We start from the raw sequence: 12,521 nt of genomic DNA, 5'->3' as shown, positions 1-12,521 counted from the left end.
TCCATTATACAATTTCTCAATTAAAAAACTGTTCCTACTTCAACATTTCTTGACCGATTTAAACAATTCCAACAACAACCAATTCAGCTCATTTTCAAAAAAAATCCTCTTTTTCTCAAAATTTTCAAATTTCCAGGAAGTTCCCATTGAAATGAATGGGACATTTTTCCAAGTTGCACAATTCCCACATTTTTCAACATATTCAAAACATTCCACCTTCAACATATTCAACTTATCCTGGAGATTCAAACTATCATTTTTCCACGTTCAAAAAATTTCCAGGAATTCTTAGTTTTTTTTAAACCCTATTTCCAACCTTTTTCGTTTGACTACTCCTTGTCCTTTTTTTTAAATCCCATTTCACCCGTTCCCCTGTGAAAACATTTTTCTTAGTCAGGACAAAAAAAACAAGAAACATTCCCGTTTTTTCCGAAATTCCAGGAATTCCATTATACAATTTCTCAATTAAAAATCTGTTCCTACTTCAACATTTCTTGACCGATTTAAACAATTCCAACAACAACCAATTCAGCTTATTTAAAAAAAAAAAAATCCTCTTTTTCTCAAAATTTGCAAATTTCCAGGAAGTTCCCATTGAAATGAATGGGACATTTTTCCAAGTTGCACAATTCACACATTTTTCAACTGATTCAAAACATTCCACCTTCAACATATTCAACTCATCCTGGAGATTCAAACTATCATTTTTCCACGTTCAAAAAATTTCCAGGAATTCTTAGTTTTTTTAAACCCTATTTCCAACCTTTTTCGTTTGACTACTCCTTGTCCTTTTTTTTAAATCCCATTTCACCCGTTCCCCTGTGAAAACATTTTTCTTAGTCAGGACAAAAAAAACAAGAAACATTCCCGTTTTTTCCGAAATTCCAGGAATTCCATTATACAATTTCTCAATTAAAAATCTGTTCCTACTTCAACATTTCTTGACCGATTTAAACAATTCCAACAACAACCAATTCAGCTTATTTAAAAAAAAAAAAATCCTCTTTTTCTCAAAATTTGCAAATTTCCAGGAAGTTCCCATTGAAATGAATGGGACATTTTTCCAAGTTGCACAATTCACACATTTTTCAACTGATTCAAAACATTCCACCTTCAACATATTCAACTCATCCTGGAGATTCAAACTATCATTTTTCCACGTTCAAAAAATTTCCAGGAATTCTTAGTTTTTTTAAACCCTATTTCCAACCTTTTTCGTTTGACTACTCCTTGTCCTTTTTAAAAAAAAAATCCAATTTCAACCGTTCCCCTGTGAAAAAATGTTTCTTAGTCAGGACAAAAAAACCAAGAAACATTCCCGGTTTTTCCGAAATTCCAGGAATTCCATTATACAATTTCTCAATTAAAAATCTGTTCCTACTTCAACATTTCTTGACCGATTTAAACAATCCCAACAACAACCAATTCAGCTCATTTTCAAAAAAATTCCTCTTTTTCTCAAAATTTGCAAATTTCCAGGAAGTTCCAATTGAAATGAATGGGACATTTTTCCAAGTTGCACAATTCCCACATTTTTCAACCTATTCAAACCATTCCAACATCAACATATTCAACTCATACTGGACATTCAAACTATCATTTTTCCACGTTCAAAAAATTTCCAGGAATTCTTAGTTTTTTTTAAACCCTATTTCCAACCTTTTTCGTTTGACTACTCCTTGTCCTTCTTTTTTTTAATCCCATTTCAACCGTTCCCCTGTGAAAAAAATGTTTCTTAGTCAGGACAAAAAACCAAGAAACATTCCCGTTTTTTCCGAAATTCCAGGAATTCCATTATACAATTTCTCAATTAAAAATCTGTTCCTACTTCAACATTTCTTGACCGATTTAAACAATTCCAACACCAACCAATTCAGCACATTTTCAAAAAAATTCCTCTTTTTCTCAAAATTTGCAAATTTCCAGGAAGTTCCCATTGAAATGAATGGGCCATTTTTCCAAGTTGCACAATTCCCACATTTTTCAACCTATTCAAACCATTCCAACATCAACACATTCCACTCACCCTGGACATTCAAACTAACACTTTCCCAAGTTCCAAACCAAATTCCGGTTTTCCTGGAAATTCAAACCCTTCAACGTTCAAACCATGCCAACATTCAAACTACATTCTGTCAGCATTTCAGTTCCACTTCAGCATTGGAGCATTCACACGCAATTCCTTGAGGAACTGCCTCATCTTGTACTTCCTGTATGCAAATGTGACGGTCTACTTCTGTGTGTCTTTGTGCTGGGCGGGGTTTCTTGATCACCCCCACCAAGAACAAACCATTTTAACGGAGATTTGATTTGTAGAGCTGGAAGAAAGCGGCCCCAGTTCGAGGCTGTTATGGAATCTTTTTTAGGACAAGCCACTCCAGACTGGGGCGAGCTGCGGTAAACTTTCAAAAATGTTCGTTGCCTCTTCAACGCACGCGCCACCCTGCCCCCTGCTGGCCTGGAGGACCTGATAGATGGAGCGGGGACCCGGATGGGAGTCAGGCTGTGGGAGACACAGACGACATTCTCTTGACCTGAATATTCACTTTTCACATTTATACTCATTTTTTGTTAAGGTTATAATGATAGTAGCCTCAGCTGTGGTTTGGGGTCCAGTCCACATGTTGTGGTCACCATGGTGACCGCTGTTTATTCATCTTCTCTCAGGGAGATAGAGAACAGGATTGAGGCCGACCATCCCGTGGTGAGTCTCTTCTTTCCAACACATCCTTATTGTCCAAACTACTCTACACTCAGTTTTTCCTCAGTTTTACTTATTGCAAAATTAATCAAAAAGTAAAAAAACAAACAATAGCCAAGAAATATGACGGTGAATAAAGTAAAATTAATAATTATACACTTGACTAAATTAAAATAAGTAGAATTTAATAACAAATATGATTTTTTATTTATTGTATATTTTATATAAAAATAGTATACATTATATACTGTATATATAATATGTAAATATTACATATATGTTATATTTTATATTGCTACAATTTTTAGTCTACTTAATACCTGCATTATCCTTTCCATCCGTACCCTTTCCATCCTTTGTAACTGAGATAAAGTTTGTCTAAGTCTAAGACTAAAATTCATGGAATTAAATTGAGTACATAGATTACATAATAATGAGTACATTCAAATAAAACAAAAAAATCAATTAAATTAAATTTGACTTGATTAGATTGATTTAATTGAATCAAACTGAGTAGCATCAAATAAAACTAAAATGAATTTAAATAAATGGATTCAAATAAAATTAAACTGAGCATGTTCAAATAAAACAAAATTAAGATTCAATTGATTACATTAATTAAATCCAACCAAGTAGAATCAAATGTAACTGAAGTGAGTGGAACTAAATAATACTAAAATCAATTAGATGAAATCTGAATAACAGTGCATACTTAACATTTAAAAATAGTATCATTTGTCAATAAAATTGTTACAAGTACACCTCTGCATAACAGTGTATACTTATTAACATTTATAAATAGTATTATTTGTAGATAAAAGTGTTATAAGTACACCTCTGCATAAGAGTGTGTACTTAACATTTATAAATAGTATCATTCGTCAATAAAATTGTTATAAGTACACCTCTGCATAACAGTGTATACTTATTAACATTTTTAAATAGTATCGTTTGTGGATAAAATTGTTATAAGTACACCTCTGCATAACAGTGTATATTTATTAACACTTATAAATAGCATCATTTGTTGATAAAATTTTTATAAGTACAACTCTGCATAACAGTGTATACTTATTAACATGTATAAATAGTATCATTTGTCGATAAAATTGTTATAAGTACACCTCTGCATAACAGTGTATATCTATTAACACTTATAAATAGTATCATTTGTCAATAAAATTGTTATAAGCACACCTCTGCATAACAGTTCATACTTAACATTTATAAATAGTATAATTTGTCAATAAAATTGTTACAAGTACACCTCTGCATAACAGTGTATACTTAACATTTATAAATAGTATCATTTGTCAATAAAATTGTTATAAGTACACCTCTGCATAACAGTGTATACTTATTAACATTTATAAATAGTATAATTTGTTGATAAAATTGTTATAAGTACACCTCTGCATAACAGTGTATATCTATTAACACTTATAAATAGTATCATTTGTCAATAAAATTGTTATAAGTACACCTCTGCATAACAGTGTATACTTATTAACATTTATAAATAGTATCATTTGTCAATAAAATTGTTATAAGTACACCTCTGCATAACATCGTATACTTATTATCATTTATAAATAGTATCCTTTGTTGATCAAATTGTTATAAGTACACCTCTGAAAAACATTGTATACTTAACGTTTATAAGTAGTATCGTTTGTTGATAAAATTGTTATAAGTACACCTCTGCATAACAGTGTATACTTACTAACATTTATAAATATTATCATTTGTCGATAAAATTGTTATAAGTACACCTCTGCATAACATCAAATACTTAACATTTATAAATAGTATCATTTGTTGATCAAATTGTTATAAGTACACGTCTGAATAATATTGTATACTTATTAACATTTGTAAATAGTATCGTTTGTAATAAAATTGTACAAGTACACCTCTGCATAACATTGTATACTTATTAATATTTATAAATAGTATCGTTTGTGGATAAAATTGTTATAAGTACACCTCTGCATAACAGTGTATACTTATTAACATTTATAAATAGTATCATTTGTCAATAAAATTGTTATAAGTACACCTCTGCATAACATCGTATACTTATTAACATTTATAAATAGTATCCTTTGTTGATCAAATTGTTATAAGTACACCTCTGCATAACATTGTATACTTAACATTTATAAATAGTATCATTTGTCAATAAAATTGTTATAAGTACACCTCTGCATAACATTGTATACTTAACATTTATAAATAGTATAATTTGTTGATACAATTGTTATAAGTACACCTCTGCATAACAGTGTATACTTAACATTTATAAATAGTATAATTTGTTGATAAAATTGTTATAAGTACACCTCTGCATAACATCGTATACTTAACATTTATAAATAGTATCCTTTGTTGATCAAATTGTTATAAGTACACCTCTGAAAAACATTGTATACTTAACGTTTATAAATAGTATCATTTGTTGATAAAATTGTTATAAGTACACCTCTGCATAACAGTGTATACTTACTAACATTTATAAATATTATCATTTGTCGATAAAATTGTTATAAGTACACCTCTGCATAACTTCAAATACTTAACATTTATAAATAGTATCATTTGTTGATAAAATTGTTATAAGTACACCTCTGCATAACAGTGTATACTTATTAACATTTATAAATAGTATCATTTGTTGATAAAAGTGTTATAAGTACACCTCTGCATAACAGTGTATACTTATTAACATTTATAAATAGTATCGTTTGTGGATAAAATTGTTATAAGTACACCTCTGCATAACATCGTATACTTATTAACATTTATAAATAGTATCATTTGTTGATAAAATTGTTATAAGTACACCTCTGCATAACAGTGTATACTTACTAACATTTATAAATATTATCATTTGTCGATAAAATTGTTATAAGTACACCTCTGCATAACTTCAAATACTTAACATTTATAAATAGTATCATTTGTTGATAAAATTGTTATAAGTACACCTCTGCATAACAGTGTATACTTATTAACATTTATAAATAGTATCATTTGTTGATAAAAGTGTTATAAGTACACCTCTGCATAACAGTGTATACTTATTAACATTTATAAATAGTATCGTTTGTGGATAAAATTGTTATAAGTACACCTCTGCATAACATCGTATACTTATTAACATTTATAAATAGTATCATTTGTTGATCAAATTGTTATAAGTACACCTCTGCATAACATTGTATACTTAACATTTATAAATAGTATAATTTGTTGATAAAATTGTTATAAGTACACCTCTGCATAACAGTGTATACTTATTAACATGTATAAATAGTATCATTTGTTGATAAAATTGTTATAAGTACACCTCTGCATAATAGTGTATCCTTATGATGTTAAATAAACGAAAGATCAACTTACAACAAAGAATAAATAATTAAAAAAAATATATATAATTCTTATTTTTTGACCAACTTGAACCATTTTAATACTGAAAAATAAAATAAAATAAATAATAAAACATTCAAATTGGTCAGCAACCAAGAGGTCAGTAGCACGTTGTATAAAACGCTTTAACCTACAGAACAAAAAAACATTTTTCATCAAAATGAGGATTAATGGCTACAAAGAGCATGTTTTGTGTAGCGGGGTTCTAAGCATAATACCGCATGATACTGATAAAGTTAGTTCCCAGGGGGTCCCGCCCCACCACTTGAGAAGAACTGATTTAGCGTTTATTGGATGCGACGTGTTTAGCTTGTGCAGATGTTTAGAGTGCACACCTTCTCACCGACTCCGTGTCCACATGTCGCCGTCCTTGGCTCCGACTGCGTGACCCCGTGAACCCTCAGCCAGCGCCGGCCTCAGCGGGCGAGGAGAGCGACGAGGACCAGCAGTTCAGGACCATCTTTCAGGAGATAGCCGGGGACGTGAGTAAAAAGGGTTGTTTTCAGGACGGACTTAATGACTTCATGCCACCTTTCCACACGGCAGGATATGGAGATCGCAGCCAACGAACTCAGGAACGTCCTCAACAGAGTGACCACCAAGCGTGAGTCGGGTTCAGGTAACGTCTTCTGTCCATTGCTGGTATGAAGGTGAGCTAGAAGCACGATTGATGCCCCTCTACCTCCTCCAGACAAGAGCCTGACGACAGAAGGCTTCAGCCTGGAGAGCTGCAGGAGCATGATAGCTCTGATGGACGTATCCTTTGTATCGAGTGCACGCTGGGGACTTGAACCCCCGGCAGAGAGGCTCGCCTTTTCATTGCTGTGAGCGTGTTGGGGTCGGTTTGGTGTCGTCTCTGACGGGCTTCCCTTACCTAATGGAAGATGTCGGTGGACCAGGTGAGGTCTGCTCAGGTGCGGACTTCTAACCCTTTCCATAAAGTCTTGGCTGTGTTCTGGTTCGGACCTTCCTCCATGGAGGTTGTCTCGTGGTGTCACTGATCTGAGGTGGGGACTCAGGACGCATCCCTGAGGTGTGCCTGTGTTCCATTTGTATACTCTAGCCTTTAAATAGACCCCCCTTTTAGACCAGCCGTCTCTTTTCTGCTCCGCCCCTCTCTCCTGCGTGGAGAGGTTATCAGGTGACCCCAGATGAGACGCAAGCTGTTCAAAGTCGGTATCTCGGGTGGACCACTCTTCTGTGCATCAGTTGGTGACGTCTCTGCGATGATCCGGTGCTGGTCCCACTATGGACTGGACTCTCACATTATTAACTAGATCCACTCGGCATCCATTGCACCGGTCACCCAGGGGGGGTCTCCACATCTGCGGTCCCATCCATCCATCCATCCATCCATCTTCTTCCGCTTATCCGAGGTCGGGTCGCGGGGGCAGCAGCCTAAGCAGGGAAGCCCAGACTTCCCTCTCCCCAGCCACTTCGTCCAGCTCTTCCCGTGGGACCCCGAGGCGTTCCCAGGCCAGCCGGGAGACATAGTCTTCCCAACGTGTCCTGGGTCTTCCCCGCGGCCTCCTACCGGTCGGACGTGCCCTAAACACCTCCCTAGGGAGGCGTTCGGGTGGCATCCTGACCAGATGCCCGAACCACCTCATCTGGCTCCTCTCCATGTGGAGGAGCAGCGGTTTTACTTTGAGCTCCTCCTGGACGGCAGAGCTTCTCACCCTATCTCTAAGGGAGAGCCCCGCCACCCGGCGGAGGAAACTCATTTCGGCCGCTTGTACCCGTGATCTTGTCCTTTCGGTCATAACCCAAAGCTCATGACCATAGGTGAGGATGGGAACATAGATCGACTGGTAAATTGAGAGCTTTGCCTTCCGGCTCAGCTCCTTCTTCACCACAACGGATCGATACAGCGTCCGCAAGCTGAAGAAGGAGTCCTATCGGGTTCTTTTGGCTCATAGGACTCCTAAGGCAGCGGACAAGTACCGACAGCCCAAGCGGTGTGCGGCTTCAACGGTCGCAGAGGCAAAAACTCGGACATGGGAGGAGTTCGGTGAGGCCATGGAAAACGACTTCCGGACGGCTTCGAAGCAATTCTGGACCACCATCCGCCGCCTCAGGAAGGGGAAGCAGTGCACTATCAACACCGTGTATGGCGAGGATGGTGTTCTGCTGACCTCGACTGCGGATGTTGTGGATCGGTGGAGGGAATACTTCGAAGACCTCCTCAATCCTCAATCTGCGGTCCCCTCCGAGGTTTCCCATTGTGCCCATTGGGTTGAGTTTTCTTTGCCCTGATGTGGTATCTGAGCCGAGGATGTCCCGGTGGCTTGTGCAGCCCTTTGAGACGAAGGGACTAAGGATTAAGGACTATATAAGTAAACTTTGATTGATTGTTCAGGACGGGAGTTAAAGAGGTCTTCTTTTCTGTCTTAATGTGGGCTCTGTTGTTCCTGAGGAAGTCCAGTATCTTGGTGTCCAGAGAACTCAAATTGATGCGCAACTGTGTATATTCGACCTGCTACGCAAACTGACGGAGATGGAGGTAATCAGAAAGAGCATTTCATCCATCCATCCATCTTCTTCCGCTTATCCGAGGTCTGGTCGCGGGGACAGCAGCCTAAAGCAGGGAAGCCCAGACTTCCCTCTCCCCAGCCACTTCGTCCACTTTCTCCCAGGGAATCCCGAGGCGTTCCCAAGCCAGCCGGGAGACATAGTCTTCCCAACGTGTCCTGGGTCTTCCCCGCGGCCTCCTACCGGTCGGACGTGCCCTAAACACCTCCCTAGGGAGGCGTTCGGGTGGCATCCTGACCAGATGCCCGAACCACCTCATCTGGCTCCTCTCCATGTGGAGGAGCAGCGGCTTTACTTTGAGCTCCTCCTGGATGGCAGAGCTTCTCACCCTATCTCTAAGGGAGAGCCCCACCACCCGGCGGAGGAAACTCATTTCGGCCGCTTGTACCCGTGATCTTGTCCTTTCGGTCATAACCCAAAGCTCATGACCATAGGTGAGGATGGGAACATAGATCGACCGGTAAATTGAGAGCTTTGCCTTCCGGCTCAGCTCCTTCTTCACCACAACGGATCGATACAGCGTCCGCAAGCTGAAGAAGGAGTCCTATCGGGTTCTTTTGGCTCATAGGACTCCTAAGGCAGCGGACAAGTACCGACAGGCCAAGCGGTGTGCGGCTTCAGCGGTCGCAGAGGCAAAAACTCGGACATGGGAGGAGTTCGGTGAGGCCATGGAAAACGACTTCGGACGGCTTCGAAGCAATTCTGGACCACCATCCGCCGCCTCAGGAAGGGGAAGCAGTGCACTATCAACACCGTGTATGGCGAGGATGGTGTTCTGCTGACCTCGACTGCGGATGTTGTGGATCGGTGGAGGGAATACTTCGAAGACCTCCTCAATCCTCAATCTGCGGTCCCCTCCGAGGTTTCTCATTGTGCCCATCGGGTTGAGTTTTCTTTGCCCTGATGTGGTATCTGAGCCGAGGATGTCCTCGTGGCTTGTGCAGCCCTTTGAGACTAAGGGACTAAGGATTATGGACTATATAAGTAAACTTTGATTGATTGTTCAGGACGGGAGTTAAAGAGGTCTTCTTTTCTGTCTTATTGTGGGCTCTGTTGTTCCTGAGGAAGTCCAGTATCTTGGTGTCCAGAGAACTCAAATTGATGCGCAACTGTGTATATTCGACCTGCTACGCAAACTGACGGAGATTGAGGTAATCAGAAAGAGCGTTTCATCCATCCATCCATCTTCTTCCGCTTATCCGAGGTCTGGTCGCGGGGACAGCAGCCTAAAGCAGGGAAGCCCGGACTTCCCTCTCCCCAGCCACATCGTCCACTTTCTTCCAAGGGATCCCGAGGCGTTCCCAAGCCAGCCGAGAGACATAGTCTTCCCAACGTGTCCTGGGTCTTCCCCGTGGCCTCCAACCAGTCGGACGTGCCCTAAACACCTCCCTAGGGAGGCGTTCGGGTGGCATTCTGACCAGATGCCCGAACCACCTCATCTGGCTCCTCTCGATGTGGAGGAGCAGCGGCTTTACTTTGAGCTCCCCCCGGACGACAGAGTTTCTCACCCTATCTCTAAGATGGGATGGGAACGTAGATCGACCGGTAAATTAAGAGCGTTGTCTTCCATCTCAGCTCCTTCTTCACCACAACCGATCGATACAGCGTCCGCATAACTGAAGACGCCGCACTGATCCGCCTGTCGATCTCACGATCCACTCTTCCCTCACTCGTGAACAAGACTCCGAGGTACTTGAATCTCTTCCCCAACCCGGAGATGGCACTCCACCCTTTTCCGGGTGAGAACTATGTGAGGTGCTGATTCTCATCCGAGTCGCTTCACACTCGGCTGCAAACCGATCCCGTGAGAGCTGAAGATCTTGGCCAGATGAAGCCATCAGGATCCCATGAGAGCTGAAGATCCTGGCCAGATGAAGCCAAAGAGCATTTCAATCAATCAACGTTTGTTTATTTAGCCCTTAATCACAGGTTCCTCAAAGAGCTGCACAAACGGCAATGACATCATTCTGGAAAATGTAAGACTATAGTCCATTAGGGGCAAGCCGAGGGTCGTAGGAGGTCTGCATCCATGTCATCGAGGAGTGGTGCACAGTAGGTCAAGACTTAGAGAAGCTAGCATCTCCTCCAGACTGGTATCTCTCCAGAGATTATCCATGGCCATCTGGTGACCTCTCCTTGCAGAAAAGAAGGACATCAAAGAGAGAGAAGTGGCAGGTCAACTGGTCTAAAACAGAGTATATTTAAAAGCTAGAATAAATAAATATGTTTTAAGGTGAGACTTAAATACTTCTACTCTAACTGTTGCAGGTAAGGCATTCCAGACTACTGGAGCCCGGATAGAAAATGCTCTAGAGCCTACAGACTTTTTTTGGCCTCTGGGAGTCACTAAAAAAGCCAGCGTTCTTTGAACGTAGGTTTCTGGCCGGAACGTAGGGTACAATACAATCAGCAAGATAAGAACCGTGTAATATTTTGTAGATAGATAGATAGTACTTTATTGATGTAAGTAATAAAACCATCCATCCATCCATCCATCTTCTTCCGCTTATCCGAGGTCGGGTCGCGGGGGCAGCAGCTTAAGCAGGGAAGCCCAGACTTCCCTCTCCCCAGCCACTTCCTCCAGCTCTTCTTGGGGGATCCCGAGGCGTTCCCAGGCCAGCCGGGAGAGATAGTCTTCCCAACGTGTCCTGGGTCTTCCCCGTGGCCTCCTACCGGTTGGACGTGCCCGAAACACCTTCCTAGGGAGGCGTTCGGGTGGCATCCTGACCAGATGCCCGAACCACCTCATCTGGCTCCTCTCGATGTGGAGGAGCAGCGGCTTTACTTTGAGCTCCCCCCGAATGACAGAGCTTCTCACCCTATCTCTAAGGGAGAGACCCGCCACTCGGTGGAGGAAACTCATTTCGGCCGCTTGTACCCGTGATCTTGTCCTTTCGGTCATGACCCAAAGCTCATGACCATAGGTGAGGATGGGAACGTAGATCGACCGGTAAATCGAGAGCTTTGCCTTCCGGCTCAGCTCCTTCTTCACCACAACGGATCGATACAGCGTCCGCATTACTGAAGACGCCGCACTGATCCGCCTGTCGATCTCACGATCCACTCTCTCCCCACTCGTGAACAAGACTCCGAGGTACTTGAACTCCTCCACTTGGGGCAAGATCTCCTCCCCAACCCGGAGATGGCACTCCACCCTTTTCCGGGAGAGAACCATGGACTCGGACTTGGAGGTGCTGATTCCCATCACAGTCGCTTCACACTCGGCTGCGAACCGATCCAGTGAGTAATAAAACCTTATAATGAAATCTTAAGTGTACTGAGAGCCAGTGCAGGTGGTCTAGTAAGGGCGTCCTATGATCAAACTTTGTTCTGTTCTTTTTGGGCACTGGGACTGGGAATGGGGGCAGACTGAAGGCAGTCATGAGAGTTTAAAGGTGGCGGGAAAACCCTTTTACTGGTAGGCACCATTTCCTGTCTGGATCAGCTGATTTCCTGCTTTCTTGGAGTCGTTGGACAAACTGAGGCCACGCTAAAGTTACCAAACACGGTCATGAGACACTCACTCAAGTCCTCTACTGGGTTGCTGGCGCTTGAGGCGAAGCAAGGAATTTCCATCTGGCCCGGTCAGCCGCTATCCTGGGGGCAGTCATAAGGGATAGTCTCTTACTCCTTTAGTCTTCTTCTCTCAGTTTCTCCTCCCTTGAGGTCTTCAATAAAGGGGTCTTCTCTGGAGAGTAGATAATGGCATACGGCAGAGGTGTCCAAGCCATCTCCAGGGTCCAATTTGGATGGTCTCTTTAATTGATGTTGTGGTTGTTCTTTCCCAGAGTTTGTCATTTCAAATGGTGTTTGGCCAGAATATCCTAAGAATGCGACGCAGGCACTTATAGAACCGTGT

At 41.1% G+C, this 12,521-nt stretch overlaps 1 protein-coding gene across 3 annotated transcripts in view; it reads left to right on the top strand.

Annotated features, from left to right (window-relative positions):
- capn3a (calpain 3a, (p94)) overlaps window positions 1-12,521 on the top strand; it is a 90,848-nt gene that overhangs the window by 73,509 nt on the left and 4,818 nt on the right. Inside the window, exons 13-16 of one of the 3 annotated variants that reach the window (XM_061987641.2) lie at window positions 2,668-2,704; window positions 6,535-6,612; window positions 6,677-6,734; window positions 6,822-6,886. In XM_061987641.2, coding sequence (XP_061843625.1) covers window positions 2,668-2,704; window positions 6,535-6,612; window positions 6,677-6,734; window positions 6,822-6,886 — 238 coding nt within the window. Of the gene's footprint in view, window positions 1-2,614; window positions 2,705-6,534; window positions 6,619-6,649; window positions 6,750-6,821; window positions 6,887-12,521 lie in introns of those variants that run through there. The other 2 variants (XM_061987640.2, XM_061987642.2) reach the window with 2 other exon arrangements.

The sequence above is a fragment of the Nerophis lumbriciformis genome, linkage group LG26 (genome assembly GCF_033978685.3).
Source record: "Nerophis lumbriciformis linkage group LG26, RoL_Nlum_v2.1, whole genome shotgun sequence".
NCBI classification, from domain to species: domain Eukaryota; kingdom Metazoa; phylum Chordata; class Actinopteri; order Syngnathiformes; family Syngnathidae; genus Nerophis; species Nerophis lumbriciformis.
This window is presented reverse-complemented; position numbering and strand designations above follow the sequence as displayed.